This window comes from Talpa europaea, assembly GCF_964194135.1.
Source record: "Talpa europaea genome assembly, chromosome: 14".
In the NCBI taxonomy this organism is placed as follows: Eukaryota; Metazoa; Chordata; class Mammalia; order Eulipotyphla; family Talpidae; genus Talpa; species Talpa europaea.
Window position 1 is genome coordinate 10,159,105 of NC_140082.1, and position 20,339 is coordinate 10,179,443.

At 46.9% G+C, this 20,339-nt stretch overlaps 1 protein-coding gene across 1 annotated transcript; it reads right to left on the bottom strand.

The window, feature by feature from the left end:
- Positions 1-106: 106 nt before the first annotated feature.
- On the bottom strand, positions 107-10,652 carry WSB2 (WD repeat and SOCS box containing 2; the record flags this gene model as incomplete). The annotated part of the gene is made up of 8 exons (XM_084253920.1): positions 107-461; positions 1,047-1,154; positions 1,274-1,384; positions 2,119-2,291; positions 3,432-3,532; positions 5,751-5,882; positions 6,029-6,273; positions 10,465-10,652. 8 exons carry the CDS (start codon positions 10,650-10,652, stop codon positions 299-301), a joined length of 1,221 nt encoding a protein of 406 aa, XP_084110046.1. The 3' UTR covers positions 107-298.
- Between the last annotated feature and the right edge of the window lie 9,687 nt (positions 10,653-20,339).

Genomic DNA, 20,339 nt, shown 5'->3' on the forward strand with positions numbered 1-20,339 from the left:
AATTAAAAGAGTTCAACATTGCTGTTTATAAGTGGACTGAAGATTGAAGGTCAGGCTCTGTTGCTGCGGAGCCGGGATCCCCTCCTCCGACTTTCACACATGGAGAAAAAGATCCATGACTAGTCCACTGGAATCTGGTTTTGCTACATTCTATTCACAATCCCAAAGGGAAATGCTTCAACCCCACCAGATGTGTGACCCACTATTCCAGACACTCTGTGCCACAAAGATTAATCCTGCTACCAGAAAAAAAAAAAAACACAAAAAACCAAACAAAAACAAGACTATGTCACGTTGCTTAAAAAGTCCTGTATGTGAGGAACTCTTTCATTTTCTTGGGGATTGGCAGTGCTAGCACTTGGTAGGTTGTTAGGAAGCTTCGAAGGGCTTTCCGGCATAAGTGCTTCAGTGATGAGAGGACCCTAGGAGCTGTCCAGAACTGGACGTGGCCATCCCTCGTCCTGAAAGGAAGGAAACCGATGCGTTAACAGACCGAGGAACTGTGTGCTTTCACTGCGATGGGCGTTAAAGCTTCTGCTGACTTGCGCAGCCAGGAGACTGGAGAGCGGAACACAGCCCTGACTGGAAATGGATGGCTGCGGTGCTGAACAATTAAGGTGTTAAGAGGATTATAAAAACTCAAGACATCTTTGATGCTAAAGTGCTCTCTCTCAGGACCACCCTTTCTCAAGCATACATAGTCCAGCTATGAGAGAGGCGTGCCACCTACTGAATTACAGGCATTCCCTGTGAGGCGGTCATTTCACCCTATGGCTTCCCATAGAAATTCTGCAACTTAATTTATGCTTCCTGGTAGGTAGACTTGGCCTATAAGGTGGCATGAATTGTAGTTCTTTGAATACATTTAGGTTAAATCTGGAGTGTAAATGATAACCTATATTGGCAAATTAGAATATTAGAATTTTATGTAATCTTGTATTTCCTCATAGGCCAGAACATTCTAGATGCTTTTTTTTCCCTTTAAAAAGCTACATGGTATACTCAGCAGAAACTGCTACCCATCTGTTCAGCAAACAGATACATACCCTGTGGCAATAACTCCACCATGTGGAAAAAATGTGCAGCAAAGACCATTGGTCATAGGAGCAAATGCAATTGGAGTTTTCAGTTCCAGGGCCCAGATCCTGAGGAGTCTGGATGAGAAAGAAAGGTACATTTGCGCGGGAGCAGACCTGGGGCCAGCCCTAAGGGTAATGCTACAGTGACTTGCAAGCTGGTGTTCCGAGGCTGCACAGAGATTTCTTTCGGTTACCTGTCATCCGCCACTGTGGCGAGGTACAAGCCTTCGGGAGAGAAGCACACAGATCTCAGGGAGCTGATGTGGACGTCACTGTCATCCATGGGGGGATCGAGCTGGGTGTGGCTGAGGAGGAAAGAAACAGGACAGTAGGCCTAAGATGATGGCCACCCTCCACTCCTCATCTTCCTCTTCACCTCTTGGCAAGAGGCTCAACTACTGTGGCTCTGAACACATTCAAGACAAATCTTGCCCCCTTACAGAACACCTTGGGATCTGCAGACTGGAAAAGGTGCATTTCATAAGGCTCCAAGTGACTTGCTGGAGGGCTGAAGGGTTCCAAGCACTCCCTGTACTAATTTTCTTATGCAAAGTAGGTCAGCCCTCACTTTAATGCCACAGTACAAACTGAAAGTCTTTTTTAGGCTAAGCTTGCGATAATTATAGGACTACCTATCATTTGCTTCAGAAAACAACAAAGATGAAGGGAAAAAGTAGACCAAGTCTGTGAGAACATGAAAATTCATTTTGGAAATAACAGTTTCGATGAGAGGATCGTTCTGAACTTGTTACTACAGTTATTAGTAAATGGAAAGAAAGAGTCACTTGAGATTTCACAATGCTTAATCCAAAGAAGTACAGGCCGCCTCCTCTGTCAGGACAACCAAGGGCACTGGGTCCAATTTGAGAACTTAAGAGACAATGAAACACGGCCTCGCTCCAGAGCCTTCAAATAAGCCTTGAACCCACTGTGTGTGGACCCAGGTTGTCCCGTCCTGCCCAGCCCCTCGGAGGGATGTGTCCAAGCCAAGGCAGGTTTCTCATCAGCCACCCCCCAGGGAAACGGGTTCAGTCCTTACTGGAGTGACCTCAGCCTCTCGCCAGTGTAGGGGTCCCACATGATCACGTTGGTATCATAAGAAGCCGTGACAAGCAAGGCTGAGTCGGGGGAGAAGTCACAAGAGACAACGCTGCTTTGGTGGCCCTCTAGCTTCCGGATTAATGTGTAAGACCGCATGCTCCACAGAAAGACCTGGGGAGAGCAAGGGGCGTCTGGTTAGGAGGGGAAGCTAAGTGCTCAGAACTCCAACAGTGGCAGAAAGGTGCAGAGGGTGTTGCCAGGTCCTGCTGCCAGGTAAAAAGCCCAGACTCCAGAGCTCTTCTGGAATGTATCACACAGGTTTATATAAAGTAACAGGTCTAAATTCCTGTGGACTTGTTCAAGGAGCTGACTTTAAGAGACAATACACCAAGCCAGTCTCAGGAAGACTGAGGCATATCAGTGACGGCTTGAGTTGGGCCCCGAGGCCTGTCTGCGAACAGCCATACATGCGAAAGAACAACTAAGCCAAGGGCTACCTTGTCCTTTCCTTAAAACCAAAAATAAGGGTCAGACAGGAAGTCCAGGGTGGCAAGCAGCCACCATCTCACACCACCTCGTGTATTTCAGGATCAAGGAAATCTGCCCTGTGTCTGACCCAGCTCATCACTTTAAACCTTCTTGAAAATCATGTAAAGTAGGATTGTATTTTATTTGCTTTAAGAAAATTTGCATTTTCACATAGTTCCAAACCTCAAATAAATGATTAACCACCTGGGCTGTACCAAATAGTGAACTCTCTTTCCTGAGAAAGAGGCACTGGGTCTAATTTGAGAGTAAACAAACAGCTCCATGCAAATACGCAATTCAAACAAACTGCTCCCAAATAGTTCTTGAGCTTCTCATACTTAAAAAAATAACAGAATTTCAGGACAAAGTTCAACAGTGGTTGTACATCTTACGGTTTGAATGGAAATGCTAATTAGGTAGATTCAAATTAGATGGTTCAAAGGGAATACGGACCCACATGTAGGTTGCAACTTTGAAAATCTGAGACTCCAAGCGGAAAAGAAATCTTAAAAGCACCCCTTTATCATTTTGTAAGAGCAAACAGCTCTCTGATGATGGACTCGATCTACTTCCAAATACCTCCTCTCTCTCTCTCAGTTCACATCAAAGTGCAAATCAAAAGGAAGGTTCCTCCAGAGGAGCCTATGGGCCAACGTGGCTTCTGCTGGGGCATCCGCTGATTGGTTTATTTACCCTCTCACACACAGTGCCAACGTCAGACCCCCTCCCCCACATGTTGCTGCACTAAAGCAATCGAGATGGCCCCTAGTGTTGGACACTTACTGACTTCTCTCCAGCTGCAGAACACAGCATGCTGCAGTCCGGGGAGATGGAGCAGCAGTAAACCCACTGCAGGTGGCCTGACAACACCTGAATCTGTTTACCTGGCAGAAAAAAGAAAATGATGAGCCACTCTCAAACCCACAAAGCAAGACTGAAGAACTAGTCAGAGCACCCCCCTATCCGGTGCACCCAACCAGTTCTCTACAGCTGAGCCCAAAGGCCCATTTCTTCAATACAAAGAAAGAAATACTGCAGGACTTGTCATTTAAATACATGAAATCTATTAGTACCACCTTCTAATGCCCAGGAAAATCAGTGCCTATGATTTCACCAAAATCCATAAGACACGTGGGATAAAGGGTGTACGTCACCAGGGACCCTTTGCTAGCAGAAAACATTCTTTACAGGGCCCCCAACCACCTCAAGTACTTTAACCATCTTTCCAAATTTGCAGGATTGTTTATCTTCAATTCTCCATCATTTAAACTCTGCAATGGACTCCCCTGGCTATAAGGATCTCCACTTACATTCTCCCCTTCCTCCCACCTGCACCAGGGGGTGAGGATGAGCAGAATAAAGGTGCAGAATAATGAGGGCCACGTGCAAACAGGTTTGAACCCTGGATCCACTGCTTACTCAGCATATAACCTGGGTTCACTCACATCTCTTCAGTTCAAGGAAAAAAACTAAGTGCCCACTCACAAAGGGATTGGTAATGAATGGTAGTATGTCTATTAATTCAGATGAAATTAAGGCTCTCGATTTTCCATAGTGTACCAATGAAAAAAACAAGATGCAGAAAAAATATGAAAGGTATGAGCCGATGTTTGTGAAACAATGACCCAAACCCCATAAATTTAAGAGCCTGAGTATCTGGCTCTTAAAAAGAGAAAGATGGGAGACTGTTTGCATGGGTTACAAGGCTACAGAGAGACTGTGGGGAAATGCAGTGGCCTGCAGGACAAGAGAGAGATTGGGGAGAACCACAAAAAGAAAGAACAAAGTTTTCAGTAATGTATGTGGTTACACACACGTGCACACTCTCTCTCTCTCTCAAGAATTTGTGGGTATAAATAAAGGGTGGGTATAAATAACTTTTTTTTAAAGTAAGTCATGGTTTCTTTAGCTGTCAAATAAGAACAGTGCCTGCCTCTCAGGGTAGCTGTGTGGGTTCAATAAATTGAGGCAGGTGCACAGAGCAGGGCCCAGTACCTGGGAACACTTTATTCCCCTTCTCTTTTTAAAAAGCCCTAACGATTGCCCTAGTACATTTACCCATCCTCAGCCCTCCTCAGCTCATTCTCCTCCCCCTTCTTCCCACCAAGTGATTTTCAAAGTTCCTTCCAGGACTTCCTTAGATGGTGACAAGTTGCCTCTTGACACGCATGGAGAATGGCACTGCCCTTGAGACATCTTCCCAGTCAGCAGGCCCATCTCAGAGTGCGTAACGGAGGCCCACAGTAACGGACAGGCACCGTCCAGAGTTCTCCCGGGGCTTAGATGCCCTCACAGGAGGCTACTACAGACAGCAGTTTCGTTGTCTGTCAAGTTCCCAGGTTCATTTCTAAGAGGGCAGGAGGCAGGTGCCCTCCCATGGCTCGGGCAAGGATACCAGCGCCCTTAGTGTGTCAGGGTGAGTGTGCCTTGTCAGGACTGTTCACATTTCCTCCCCCTCCCCCCGCCCCCTGCCACCCCGGCCCTGTGTCCCCACCCATGTGGGAGAGAAATGGCTTAGCAATAAATTCCTTTTTGTTACATCCCCTCTCCGGTTAAAGATCAATACCAGGTTGTGTGGAACTCTTTCCTGGGCTGCTCAAGAAAATATCCACTCATGACACCTTCCAGCTCAAGACAATTCTTCTAGAAAGAGACTCTTTGTTCTAACAGGAAGTACCAATGATTCTCAACCTGGGCAGACCTTGCCTTCACATGGATGCTAGCCAATGTTTGGAGACATTTTTGGTTGTCACAACTGGCAAAGGTACTGCTGGCATCTAATGGGTACATAGCAGAGGACATTCCGCAACAAAGATTTACCCAGCCTACAATGTCGATCAGTGCTGTGTAGGCGAAAAAAAAACCTATTCTAGATCATGTATTTTCAGTAGGGGTGATAGCAATTGGAGTAAAAATTGGTTTTTAGGGGCCAAAATCTCTAATATTTTTTACAAAACATAAATATGCATTCAGATATACACAGGCTCCCTCAGAGACAACAGAAAAAAAGATCAGGAAAACGCTGTTCTGGATTGGTAAAGTGGAGTTAAGAGGCAAATATCCTATTTAAGGAGTGGCCAAGGTGCCCCATCACCCCCATACCATGTTTATTCAGGTCCCAGATGCGAAGAGTCTTATCCCGAGATGCAGAGACCAAAATCAAGCTGCCACTGGGTGTGAAGCTCAGATCTCTCACGACATCTTGGTGGCCGGAAAGATTTAGAAGCAGGAGTCCTGGCAGGGGAGAAGCACTGTGTCAGTGGGAGAGGCGGCACCTAGTCTCCAGCCACTGTTAACCCCTCAGCCAGCGAACCCTATGTCTCAGGTGAGCCTGCGCCTACAAACCTCCCAGGACCCTGTACCAGCTGGAAATGACCTACCTGTTTGCACCTCCCAAATTTTGATCTGCCCATCATTGAGTCCTGTAGCAAGGATTAGGCAAGAGGCGTCTGGTGCTTGGGGATGGTGGCGTGCCCAGAGCTTCCTGCTGGGTGGAGACGGCCAGGGGCTAAAGGCCAACCCCCAGACAATCTGACCACAGTCCAGAGTCTTCTCCTTTGGGCTGCCTCTCCCTTTTGAATCATTTTTGCTGCTTCGGCTTTTGGCTTCAAATGCTTTAGGGATGCTGGGGGGGAAATGACAGATTTTTTTAGTCAGTATAAACTGGTGCCATGTCAACCAATTTTCATCTTGGGGTATCTAAGGCTTTGAAGTCCTAGAAACAAGGTGGCTAGTGAATTCTGATATGACTTCTTTCTTTAAGAGGTGAGGTAACAGAGGCTCTCATGGTCTTGGCTTACCCCATTTCTGATAGCTCTGTAATGGGGTGACCTGCCTTACAGGTTAACTAACTAGATCACAGATTCTCCAGGGAGCCACATGCTGCCTCAGAAAGTTCTCTCAGGTTTTGATGTATAGACAGAAAGATGCACTTAAGTTTTTCCCATGAGAAAGCAAGCAAGGTGTAGGGTGGGAATCAGGACACACCTCAGAGCCTGAATACCCCTCTGCTGCTCTCCTGCCTGATGAGCCTCCTTATCTCCAGCTTCGAAGCCCCAGCAGCTAGAAAAGAAGCCCCTTTCTTGCCAAAACAGCTTACATGATACATGCTGATTTCTGCTCACTAACTATGTGCCAATCAACAAAGCATTTTCGTTTACTTCCCTGATGGGACAGCCAGCACAGCAACCAACCAATGGGATAGTCAACAGACCACTCAGATACACTGACCTGAAAACACTCATAGCCAACCCTCTCCTTTTCCATGTTACTTAGTGTGAAACAGGCCCAGACACCCTAAGTAACACACTGGGCCCTGCCCGCCACTGCACCCAGGAGACAGTATGTCAAAAGCATCCAACAGTAGACAGCCCTGGGGTTCAGTGTGAAACTTTGAAGCTTTCTCAGTGGGGTACACTTTGTCAGTACAAGTATTAAGTCCTACTTTTTTGTGTGACCCTGATCACATTCTGGGGTACATCAAACTGCAGGAAATGGAGACGAGAAAGCTTGAGCTCAGTTCCATGAGAAATTGAATACGCAACACATATGCAGCCAGGCTTCTTTTACGTATTACATATTACTGAAGAGTTATAAGTAAAACACATTTTTGTCAGTTGTTGAAATATATTAAAGAATTTTAACAAAACCCAAGGAGCAATGCAGGCTTCTTCGGTTCTGAAACTCTGTTAGTATAAACAGAAGGTGACAAAAATACGGCCAGGCCAGCTGTCTGCTTTTGTAAATAAACTTTTATTGGGTCACCACCATGCTCATTTGCTCAAGTATTAGGTCTGCTTTCATGGTTTCACAGGAGAGTTGATAGTTTTGACAGAAACCATATGGCCAACAAAGTAAAAGATATTTACTATCTAGGTCTTTAGAGAAAGGTTGCTGACTTTTGGTCTAACTGGTCAAATGTCGTCTAAAAAAGTGTTATTCTGCTAATACAATCTGAATATGATGGTAAAAGTCCCTTTGACGGGATCTAATGAATGCACACACAGCCAGGGCCTGGCCTGTCCACACACCTCACAGAGCTGCCTCACCTCACCATCCAGGGAAGAAGCACACAAAAAACTGATGTAAGGGAGCTCTGCAGGTCAGCTCAGAACCTCCAAATTTAGATGTTTTATCTTTTAATAAAATCCTAAATTCTATATTGGACAGAAGGCACATTTACATATTAATTTATTTTAGTAATATACATTCAATTTCACTAGAAAGAGATATTTAAATCTCCATTTCAGGGGTTAAGTTTCCTTTCCTAGGGTTATAAAATCAGAAGCAGAACTGGAATTAGAACTCGAGTCTTGATATCCTAGCCAGGTGTTCAACATGTCTTCCGGAATTTACCAGCAAATCAAGGGGTTAGTTACATGGGAGGTGAGAGGGGACAGCTAAAAGCAAGGGAGATTCACTGGGAGAGCTTGACTGAAATTAAAGTTTCTAAAAACACTTTATTTCTAAAAGTAGTATAACTTGGTTAATATCATCATTTTCTCAATATCAAAAGTACTAAAAGATTTTTATAAATGTTTAACAATCCTACCAAGAATATAAATGTCCCAGACGCCCTTTTCAAAAGACTTTCAAAATATCAATGATTTAAATTTGTAAGAATAATGGGGAAATTTTGGAAATGGACACATAATAAAATAATAATGACCCATAATCTTAACACCACTTTAACCAAGGAAACATTTTACTATAAATGTTTGTTTATGCATGTATACATGTTTTCCAAAAATAAATCTGTATCATATTGCATTCGTGGTCTTACTTGCTTAGTTTTCTCAGTAAGCTTTATACTACAGATATTTCTTCAAGTTGTTTTTTCTCAAAATGTGATCATTCCCCTAAAACAAGTAACTTCTTATTTAACATATTAAACAATAATATTTAGCTCATTAAACAACACACAGAGAAAGGATTAATTCTCAAATTCCCATTTTCCTTAGTTAATCCTGAAAGGATATATTTACCTACCGTAATATACAGATTTGAATACAAACCTGATTTTCAGGAAAACAACAGAATTTCCATTTTATGCATTAAAATCAAAAACTTTTTCAGCCTATAAACGTACATCAGACATAAGTCTAGATATGAAGTTGAGCTGAGACCCATGTATGTAGAGTGAATAGGGAAACAATTAATGGCCATAGCATTGTCATTCAACTGACCACATAAGAAATTAAAATCATGGTTAAAATACACACACACACGCACACACACTCTTTGATAGCAGCAAAAACATCACACAGCAATGCTACAATTTCCTTGACCACTCTCTCATCACTATTTCTGTTTTTTACTATGTAGTTAATTTCACGATGAAACTCCGTGAATCTAAATAATGACCCCATTCTGAGATTACCAACAGCCAGATAAATGTCTTCAATATTCTTAATGCATATTGCTAAACAGCTTTCCAGAGAGTGAAAATTTACACCTCTCAACCCTAACAGTGTGTAAAGGACCCCGCTCAGCAAATTTTTGTCACCACTACTTATTACCAAGGCAACAGAATAAATTTAATTAAAAATTTAAATCTAATAAGTGATTTGTAAGAAATGCCTAAACGAAAACAAATGAGACCCTTCAGAGTAGGGGCTGTGTCTAACCACAGCAAGATTCTCAGCGCCTAGCTCAGTGTCAGGCAAAAAAACAAAGAAACAAAAAAACGTGCACAAAATGTTAACTGAATAAATGTATACATAAGGGACAAGTGGAAAGATGCAGGGTCTGGACCATCTGACTAGGAGCGCACAGCATTCAGCACCGGGACCCCGCCAGCCCAAAGAAAGAAAAGCTATGATCTGGGTCAATAATAAAAAGTGCCTAACTGAAAAGTGGGCACAGGATCTTACGAGCCATTTCTCCATAGAAGACAGACAAAGGGCCAATAAAACATGAAAAGATGTTCAACATCAGTAGCCATCAGGGAAATGCAACTTAAAACCACAATGAGAAGCCATTTCACACCCCAAAGATTGCTGTGCTGTGACCAAAAAACAGACAATAGCAAGTGCTGGGGAGGGTGTGGAAAATTTAGAAAACTCGCACATCCCTGGTAGAATCCTAAAATGGTGCCGTCACCTTAGGAAACAGTCTGATAGTTCCTCAAATGGTTTAACATAGAAAACATATGTCCACACAAAAAACTGCATGGAAATGTTTATTACAGCATTATTCATAATAGCCAAAAAGGAAAAACCACCCACATGTCCATCAACTGGTACATGTATGAACAAAATAAAATCTCTCCATACAATGGAATATTATTTGGCAAAAAAAGGAAATGAAATACAAGCAACCACATGATAACAACATGTGAAAACATTAATACTAAATGAAAGCAGCCAGTCAAAAAAGGCAGGTATAAAGACAGAAAGACTAGGGGCTGCTCTGTGCTGGAGAACAGAGGGGGACTGGAGGACGATGGCCAAGAGATGCGGGGTTTCCTTTGGAGGTAATGTCTCTGAATATGTTCAGACTGATGGTGGCGCTAGATATAAAACCCTGTGAATACACTAAAAGCCAATGAACTCTACACTTTAAATGGGCAACATGTATGTTACGTAATTGATATTTCAATAAAACCTTGAGACTAACATAATCTCAATATAATTAATTTTCACAGGCACAGAATGTGGGGCTCTGGAAATCCCAATGATCAATTCCTGACCTGTTCATCCATTTCCTTCTCCTGTTCTTGGGCTGGGAGCCCCCAGGGGGTAGAGAACAATCTGGGAAAGAACTCCTGTTCCCCATGGCAAAGACTCCCTGTTCCTTTGGGTGTGAGAGTACTTACAACTGCTCCTCCAGGGGCCAGGGGATCAGCTTGACAATGCAGTGTCCTTGAGACCAAGCAAACCAGGAGCCATCTGGAGAGAAGGCGACACTCCAGGTTTCACAGCTTGACTTCCAATCAAACTCGTGGGGGCGTCCGGGCTTGAGCTCAGCCAGCAGCAGAGGTCCCTCTGGGACAGGAGACAGCATGCTTCAAACACCCTCACCTCCGGGGAAAGTGGGGAGTCAGGCTTCCCCAACACCTTCCCGACTCAGACAGGCAAGTCACTCTCTTCCCCTGGCACAGGGTGACACTATAAATTCTTGGAAGAGTTGTCATGTAAATGACCTGGGGCAGGCAGAGTAGCCACAGGCCACATTCCAGACAGGTTATTCAGTCCTGGCACACCCCACTACTGTTAACAAGGCTCCGAGTAACCTTTGTGCAGAAGGGCTTAGTGAATGGAGCCTCATTTTCCTATGAACGCCTAAAGAGGGGGGGAGGATCAGGCAAGGATCATGCTGGATGATGCCGATCATAAGGCCTCACACTAACTGAAGGTAGAACCTGCTACTAGGAATCAGGCGAAGGAGGGAACACCTGAAATGCACCTCCCTCGCTCCCACCACCAAGACTAGATCAGATGCTCAGCACTGGCCTGGCCTCATTGGCCAGAGACCACCTGATTGGGCCTCCCAGCTCCTCTCTGTTTAAACCTTCATCCCCGCTTGTCCACATCTTTTACCAGACACTCCAGATTTGCATTTCCGTCCTCAGGGGCTCTGCTACAGGAAACTCTCATCACATCCTGGCATTTCTTTCAAATGCATTCCAGAGATCCCACCTGCCCACCCAATAAAGGCAGCTGGCTCTCCACCCCAGCCCACCCATCCCCCCCCCCCCACTCTAGCCACAAGAGTCTCCTTATCAGCCCCCAAGAGTGGCTATTTCACCTTCACACCTGGTCTCATTTGCTGTTTTAGAGAATCCCACCAAGATGAGTGGCTGAGAAGCAGACCCCGATCTTACATTCCCAGAGGTGCTAAGCCCCACTCTGCTTTCTTTCTTTCCAGTAACAACCAACTTCCCAGCCCCCAGCAGAATTTCAGCACCCTTGTTCCAACACCATGACACGGGGCCTGCATTCACCTTGTGAAGAGAGGGTGCTGGGCTGGGGCTTCATCGTCCCGAAGGACAGCTCCTAGGACAATCTCCTACTCCAGTGGACGATTCTCAACAGCAGGCGAAGCTGGTAAGCTCAGGCCTTTCTAACTGACTTTTTGACCATTATGATTGATACTAATACAAAAACTGGCTTCCATCCTGAATGAGGTCACTTCCTGGTGTTTGTGTTCCACTTTAGCAGTTTCAAGACTTTGACCCTTTTATATCAGCTCCCAGATATTAAAGAGTCCATATTTCATATATTTTAGGAAACATGTTTATATGTCTCTCACATTTTGACGTCACCAAAAACGGGGTATGTCTTACAAGTGACTTTTCAGAGTTAAACAGGCAGTGTTTTTTCTCAGTGATACATGGTCGCAAAACAATCCATGATCTCTTGGGAGTCAAAGAGATGGTTAAGATGCACATACATGCATGTACATACATGGTAAGTATGTATTTTTCTGGTGTGTATGAAAATATCTTGTATTATAAAATAAATATGACCCTGAAATTTGTCTTTCGATAGAATTTTAATAAATCACATCAAGCCTTTGGAGGCTTTGCTATTTAAAGAAAAATTTAAGGAAATTTTCGGTAAAGAGAACCTTCATTCATTTCCCGAGGCTTAATGCAGAACTCTCGGTTTTAATATAAACTGGCATTTGTGGAGGCCCAGGAAATTCCTCCAGAATCTGTATGTGTTTGCACATGTGATGCTTTCACTTGCACATTTGCTCGCCCATATGAGCATACTCCTCTGGAGTTATCCGCATAGGAAGCAGTTCCTTTATATTTTAAATCTGAAACAGGGCTCTCCTGTTCTGCAGCAATCCCACCACGTTGCCTTCATTCTCATTATTTCTAGATGTCTTCTTACGGAGGCACCGTCCCAAATCTGTTAAGCCCTCCTTCGTGTTGTCTGGTGACTCTCTCAACTGGGCAATTTTGTCCTCCAGGGACATGTGGCACATCTGGAGACATTCTGGTTGGCATAATGGGGTGATATCCAATGGGCAGAGGTCATGGGTGCTACTAATCATGCCACAGTGCACAGGAGAGTCCCAACAAAGAAGGGTTTTCTGGCCCAAAATGTCAACAGTGCTGAGAAACCTGGACATGATCAAGAATTATAAATGACACTAGCTGATCTTGAGGGCATTTTCATCAACTGGATGAAAATTTTATTCCATCTTCGTAATATTCACACTTGGTTCACCTTCTTCACAACCTGCGCTTTATCCATCCTTTTAACACCACGGAAGCTCTAAACAATATAAAATGTGTTCTCCTTGACGTCTTTCTTCATACTCAAACCAAATCCAACAGCAATTTCTAGTAAGACTGTTTCCAAAAGACTTCCTAACCCTACCTAGCTCCATCTCCAGGCTACTCCTCCCATCTATGCATCATCTCACCTATTACAACATTGTCTCACCTATTGCAACATCACCTCATGTCATCTATGCATCACCATCTCTCACTAGGCAGCCTTCCAACTGCTTTCTGAGCTTCCGGCCCCACCATCCATTCTCCTTACCTCTAGAAGTAATCAAGTTCAATTACTCTTGGAAAAAATCCAAACTCCTCATCCTGCCCCTATAGTCCTGCATAACCTCCCCTCTGCACTGTCTTCTACCTGGGCTTGTACCTCTCCTATACACTGGCCTCCCCATACCCCTGGGCGGTACACTAAGTTATTTCCAACCGCAGGGCCTTTGCACCAGCTATTCTCTTAGATTTGGGATTCACCTTCTTTTCATTCAGGTCTCATCTCAAAGGACACCCGGGAAAGCCTTTCTCTGACTCTGCTCTTCTTCACAGCTTATTTTTAATTTACACCACAATAACCATTAAGATTATTATCCGGGCCTCCCTGATGGTGCAGAGGCTAAAGTTTCAGCGCTATCAAGCTATCAGCAGTCACCAAGGCATGGGTTCAATCCTCGCCAGGGAGCTGGCCCACAAAGCACAGCAGACCTCTCCTGTCTCGCCCACTGCTCCCCTCAGCAGTGTATTTCAGAAGATCCACCTGTTCTGCTCCTGACTCTGTCTCTGGCGAATCCTCACACATACACACCCCCGCGCCTCTGCCCTACACCCCAGTTCTTGTATATGTAAATAAATAAAAATCTTAAAAAAATAAACTAGAAATGCAAGATTTAAAAAAAGTATTATTCCCCACCCCCAGAAGGACTTCAAATACGTGGGAGTAGGGACCGTGTATATTTATCGTGTCTAGCACTGTTCCTGGACGAAAGCAGGCAGTATAATAGTTGTTGTTTGAACATGTACCAATTGAAATAAAAATGAAATGAACCCCCTTAAACTATTATAATGTTTATGCCAAACATTTCACATGAAATTCTACTTAAAAATGAGCCATACACAGAATACACACTCTATGTAATTTGGGAACTTAATCTCTCGCTATTTCAGACTCAGGAATTCAGGAGATAAAAGAAGAAAGAGCCCAGAGACTCCTGTTTCGTCATTTCTAGAACTAAAGAAATTCTGAAGAGAAACTGGGCCCAAACTAAACTTGGCTGCTGGAAAAGAAAGCCATAATTAGTGCAAAACTTTAAAAAAAAAAAAAAAAAAAGCGAGCGAGCACGCCAAGAGGCTCCAATTCCATCTGGGATTTTACTTGCAGTGGCTCTTCATGGTGAAAGGTCTTATGGATCAGGGTTTTCTAGTCAAGCATTGGGAAATGTTTGGACAATCAGGCTGAGCGAAAAGACATTATGGCCTCTTCTGTGAAAGAAGATCACCTCAGGCCAGAAAGGCAAGCTATGACTCCAAAAGCAAGAAGGTCAGTGGTTTGTCCTGCCTCAGGATCTTCACATTAAATGTCCCACTGGCCTGGAAAACTCTGCCTGGCCAGAGCCCGAGGTTGGCCAGGCTGCCCCATCTTACCATTGAGGGCTGCCTGATGTCAGCTTCTCAGAGACCTTCCTGGCTTCATTCTCTAAAGTGGCCCAGTCATTTTCCTTTCACTTATTTAATTTTCTTTATAAGCAGCATTCACAGATTTTCTGGACTGCGTACCTGTTTTTATGTATTATTGTCTATCTCTTCCGCACCCCCATCCCAAAGCTGCCCGTTTCTGCCTTTGGGCTGTGCTGTCCAATACAGTAGTCACTAGTCACATGGGGCTACTGACCATTTCAAATATGGCAAGTCCCAATTAAGGTGGGCTGTCAAAAATAAACTACTGGACTCTGAAGACTTAGCACAAAAATATTGGATCTAAACTATCTCTAATTTTTTTAAAAAGATTTATTTTTATTTATTTATGCACACAAGAATTGGGGTGGAGGCCAGAGATACAGGGGGTGAGAGGATTCACCAGAGACAGAGTGGGGAGCAGAACAGGTGGATCTACTGAAAAGACACTGCTGAGGGGAGCAGTGGGCAAGACAGGAGAGGTTCTGCTGCACCATGTGGGTCAGTTTCCTGGACGGGGATGGAACTCTTGCCACAGTGGTTGGCTGAGACTTTAACCCCTGGACCATCAGAGGCCCTAAAAAATATCTCAATAATTTTTGATCAACATGTTATATTATTAGCCTGTGTTGAACTGACAATGATAGTTTCAAAATTAATTGTATCTGTGTGCTCAACACAGCTACTTGGATATTATATAGGCTATATATATATATATTTTACATCTCCACACACACGTGTATGTATATATATGATAATATATGATATAGGACATTAAATTATGGTTATGGCTCACAATTATATTTCTATTGGCCAGCACTGGACAAGTGGGTGCCTGGCACATAGTAGACACTCAATAAATACTTGTTGATTGAATAAATACATTCTAATCACTGTTTTGAAGGTATCTACTATTGTCCATTGTAATACCATTACAATAGGCTTTATTCAGTTTCAAAAGAATGTAAAACTATGGCCTTTTCTTTTTTTAAAAATCAGTAGCTTGGCAACCCTCAGACAGCTCTGCCCACACCCCAGAACACTGTCGTCAATCATTAGGAATAACTCCCAGAACTGGAAACATATTCCTGCTAAAAAAGGAGACTGGTCACGGGACCTCTTTCAGATTTTACTATAAAGCAGGAATGGAAAGGACCGGGGAAGCTATAAAAAAAAGTTAGTCAAACAGTAAGGGCCATTTAAAAGAGTTCTATGGGTGACACGCTGAAAAGAAAGCCCTTATCTAGATGGGAAGCAAGAGCGAGCCTCTCAACACCTTTTACTAACTGCCTGACTCTAGCAAACAAAGAAATGTGTTTCCCAAATTAAAAAGTTACACCACCCGAGGGAATACCCTGATTTGAACCTACCCACCAGCAATTCCGGCTAGATCAAACAAGCCTGGGAAACAAACACCAGCCATCAGAATCCTCCAGGCCAGGATGAAGCTTGAACTTCACTGGAAGTGAATGTTCTAGAACAAATTCTGAGCCCTAGGCCTTGACCCCTTCAGAGGCTTTTCCCAAAGGCAAACTGCCTCTGAGCAGGGGGGTACAGTCAAGAGTTGGGGGTACAGTCAAGAGTTGGGAATCCCAGGAGGGCGCCAAGCCCACCACCCCAAATTTCTACACTGGTGGGGTTGAGGGGCTACGTGGCTGGGAGGAGAAGCCCGAGGGGCGTCTGGAGGTTTGGCCTTGGCATGGCAAGCACGCCATCCTCCCCACAGAGCCGGCATGTTCGCTTGGGCGGCCCCCCAAGTAGATCCAGGGTGCTCTGATTTCCATTTTCCTGATGACAGCTGCAAAGGAGGATAAAGCCCAGGGCCCCACCTCTCTGTGTACCCCAAACTTGCCCTACCTATCCTTCGTGTCAACAGCCTGCAGCATCAAAGCCCCACCCCACGCCACTGCATCCGTCTCCAGGGGGAGAGGCTCCGAATATATTTCAGAGGTACCTCAGCCCCCATTCTCATCCACAGGCAAGTCGGGGAGGCGCCCCACACCGCGGAGACCCGCGCTATTATGATCCCATTTTGCCGCCACAAAACTGAGGGGATGAGCGAGGGTGGCCAAGGGGGTCGTCCCCCCCCACCCCTGATCAGCCTGGAAGGGACACAGCCGACTCCCACCCAGACCTGCGAGGGCGTCACCTGGCAGCTGGCACCCCCCCCCCAGTACCCTGTGAGGGCGGGGCGCACCCCGCGTCCCACCCGGGCGCGTGTAAGTGCCGGGCCCCCGGCGCCCCCCGCTATTTTCCGGGAGGTGGGGACCCTCGCCACGCAGAGGCCCGGTCCCCCCCAGTCAGGTCCGCGGCCGGAGAGCCGGTGGCGGCGACTGACAGCGAAAGTGAAACAAAGCTGGGCGCCGAGCGCGCACCCCGCCGCCGGCCCGCGTGGAGGGCCCCAGCCGGGCACCCCCTCCCCCCGAGAGCCGGCCGGGCCCCTCCGGGCAGCAGCCGGCGCGCCGGGCCCCACTCACCTCCGGCCTCCATGGAGGACACGCGCGGCCCCGCGGCAGGCGGCGGGCGCCTCAGCCCCCCGGGCCGTGGGCCCTCATGCCGCCCCCGCGCCGCCCGCCCCCGCGCCGGCCCCGGCCCCGGCCCCCGCCCCGGCCTCGCCGCGCCCGCCGCCGGGAGAGGCCATCAGCTGCTTCCCGTCACATGGCGGCGGGCGCGGGCGGGGCGCGGGGGCGGGGCCGGGGGCGCCGGCGGGCGGGGGGCGGCGCGCGGGGAAGGCGCCGGGAGGCGGCGCGGGGCTGCGGGGAGCGCGGCGGGGCGGGGGGGCCGTGGACAGAATAAAATGCGGGAGGGGGCGCGGGCTGAGGGGAAACGGGGGTGAACGGGGCTGAATAAAGCGCGGGGAGGGGGCGCGGGCTGAGGGGACACCGGGGTGAACGGGGCTGAATAAAGCGCGGGGAGGGGGCGCGGGCTGAGGGGAAACGGGGGTGAACGGGGCTGAATAAAGCGCGGGGAGGGGGCGCGGGCTGAGGGGAAACGGGGGTGAACGGGGCTGAATAAAGCGCGGGGAGGGGGCGCGGGCTGAGGGGAAACCCGGGTGAATAAAGCGCGCGGAGGGGGCGCGGGCTGAGGGGACGCGGCGGGGTGGGGGGGTAGGTGGACGCTGGTGGGATAAAAATTGGGAGGGGGGATGGCGGTGGACGCCGGCAGGATAAAATCGGGGTGGGGGGAGCTGAGGAGAAGCAGGCAGGGGCCGGTTTGGTGAATGCGCGAAAAAATGGGGGAAGGAGGTGGACGCCGGTGGGATAAAGACGGGGTCGGGGAAATGGAGGTCAACGCGGACAGGATAGAACGCGGGTAGGATATAAACGGGGGCGGGGGTGCCGGAGCGGAACTGAGAGAAAACGGGGTTTGGGGGAGGCGGTGCGAGAGCCGGTCAAACGCTTCCCCCTCCCGGCGTCAGGTGAAACAGGGCTGGGAAAACGGGGTGAATGGGCGTGGGGGTGAAATCCCGAGTGCCTTAGAGGGGAGCTGAGGGGGAAACTGGGAGCAAAGGGAACTCGAGTCGGGTATTAGCTGCGGGAGGGTGGGGGGTAGATGGGTTAAAAAAAGGTGGGGGGTGGGAACGGGGGAGCAGGGTTGAGGGAAAAAAAGAGGGGGCACCGCTAATGGGAGAAGCGGGGAGCCAAGAAGACTGGGGTGGGGTGGATGGGACTGGGTGAAACAAGGTGGGAACCAGGTGAAAACACTGGGGAGCAGTCGGAAGGAGACCGTGGGATAAAAATGAGAACCTGGAGGAACTGGGGGATTTGGGAGAATGGGTTTGGGGGTCAGAGAACACCTGGTCCGAGAGGAAATGCTGAGGCTGGAAAATAAAACTGGGGGGGACATGAGGACCCGGTGCACCAGAGGTTGGACGGGCGCAGAGGTGGAGACCAAAAGAAGCTGGTGATAAAAGGCGGGCCAGGCTGTTTTTCAAAACGCAGACCAGATAAAGAATAGCCCGGTGGGAAATGCAACAAGCCAAGGTTAAAATAGGCAGTGAGAAAGGGGGAGATCAAAAAAAGTGGGGGCCCAAAACTGGGCAGGCTAAGTAAACATGGAGGGGACATGGGCAGCCAGAGGCCAGAGAGGGTGGGTAAGGAGCCCCTGAACAGGAGGGAACAGAAGTGAAACAGGTAAAATGGGGGGGGGGGGAGGCCCAGAAAATAGGCTTGTATTATATGAAACAGACATTGAAATGGAGGGGCTGGGTTAGAAAGAAGATGGGAAACTGGGGTTAAGGGAGAGAGCAAGAGTTTGATGAGAAGGAAAAGGAGGTTAAAATGGGGCAGCTGTGATTGAACAGCCGGGTGCTTGGAGAGAAACAGATAAAGGGCAGGGAACAGGCACCAGGAATGCAACTGAGCCAGTCCACCTGGGCAGTGGAGTGGGACACTGTGGGGACCACGGTTAGCAGGGCCCAGAGAGAAACCCCACAGTCACCAGCAGCTACCGGACAGCTGACAAACTGCCTGTGCGCACAGTCCACTAATTCTGACACCTATCCCAGCTCTTTCATGTGGGAAGCACCGGCAGATGCCAAAGACAAGTGTTAGAGGATAGGCAGGTAGAAAAAAAAAATGGAAGAACAAGTTTCTTGGGGAGCTTAGGCAAAGCGAGGGTGTCTCAGTAGGCGGATCTACAAGTTACAAAAAATGGCGAGGCGGACGGTATCACTACCAATATTGGGAAAGCTACTAAAACAAATTGTGGGAGGCAAATCTTGTTTCCCCATAGCACTGTCTTGAACCCCTGTGCCATCAGGGAGGCCCCTCCCTAAATCTTTGTTTACTAATAAGGTCTAAATCAACATCATTGAAGCATTTATTTAAAAATAACTTTATTCCAGAATCTTTTTTAGAAAATCCATTTTATAACCTCAGAACCATTTTTTTCCTAAACCACCCCTATGCCAATACTCAAATGTAAATAATGCAGAGGTGTCTGCTTATTTTTCTTGCAGCACATCCTAGCCAGTCCCATGGTGAGAAATATCATCGGTTGGCACTTATTGCATCATGATAGATCTTCCCCAGCAAGGATAAATTTCCAGGTCCTAGTGCATGGGTGATGGAAATTTTTTGATCATGCATTTTCCTGCTGCAGTGACAGAGCCTGTATGTGCTTGTGAGAACGGAAACTACTATCAAAGCCACAGGATTGTGGGACACCCTTCCCCAATATCTAACAGGTTTTGAGGAAACACATAATAGCCCTGAAGTTTTTATATGTTCCTTGTTCTGATAAGGCGAACTCCTCCTGGTCTCTAGAGTTCAGGATGTATTCAAGTAAGACTTTTTTAAAGCAGAATGTGACAAGCTGGACTTTGCAACACTAAGTCTGCTAACTGTGGACTTGGGAAATGGGTCATCTTAAAGGAGAAAAGCCCTAGTTCTTTAAAAATCCTAAAAACTTGGAGACCCCCCCCCCCAGGACCTAGGTCTTAACTGACCCAGCCATGTTAATGTTCATACAGGGCCCAAACATAAGTGAGGGCAGTCACCGCTCAACCGCAAGAGGGGTTAATGTATTCCCCAAAGAGACCTTGAAACTCCCACTCGCTACTGGAAAAACCCTGCCTCTCCTATCATCAGGTGTATTCACAAGAGAAGAGGAAGCTGTGGAAAGCATCTCAGTGGTGCTTCAGATCTTTCACTGCATTCCCAGCCAGGATGTCCCCCTGCATTTCTTTTTGAAATATAGTTGCCTCTGCACAATGGATTCTCTAATTCAGGAACTATTAATCATGGAACATTCTAAAAAGACTAGGTCTGTATTCAGTAACT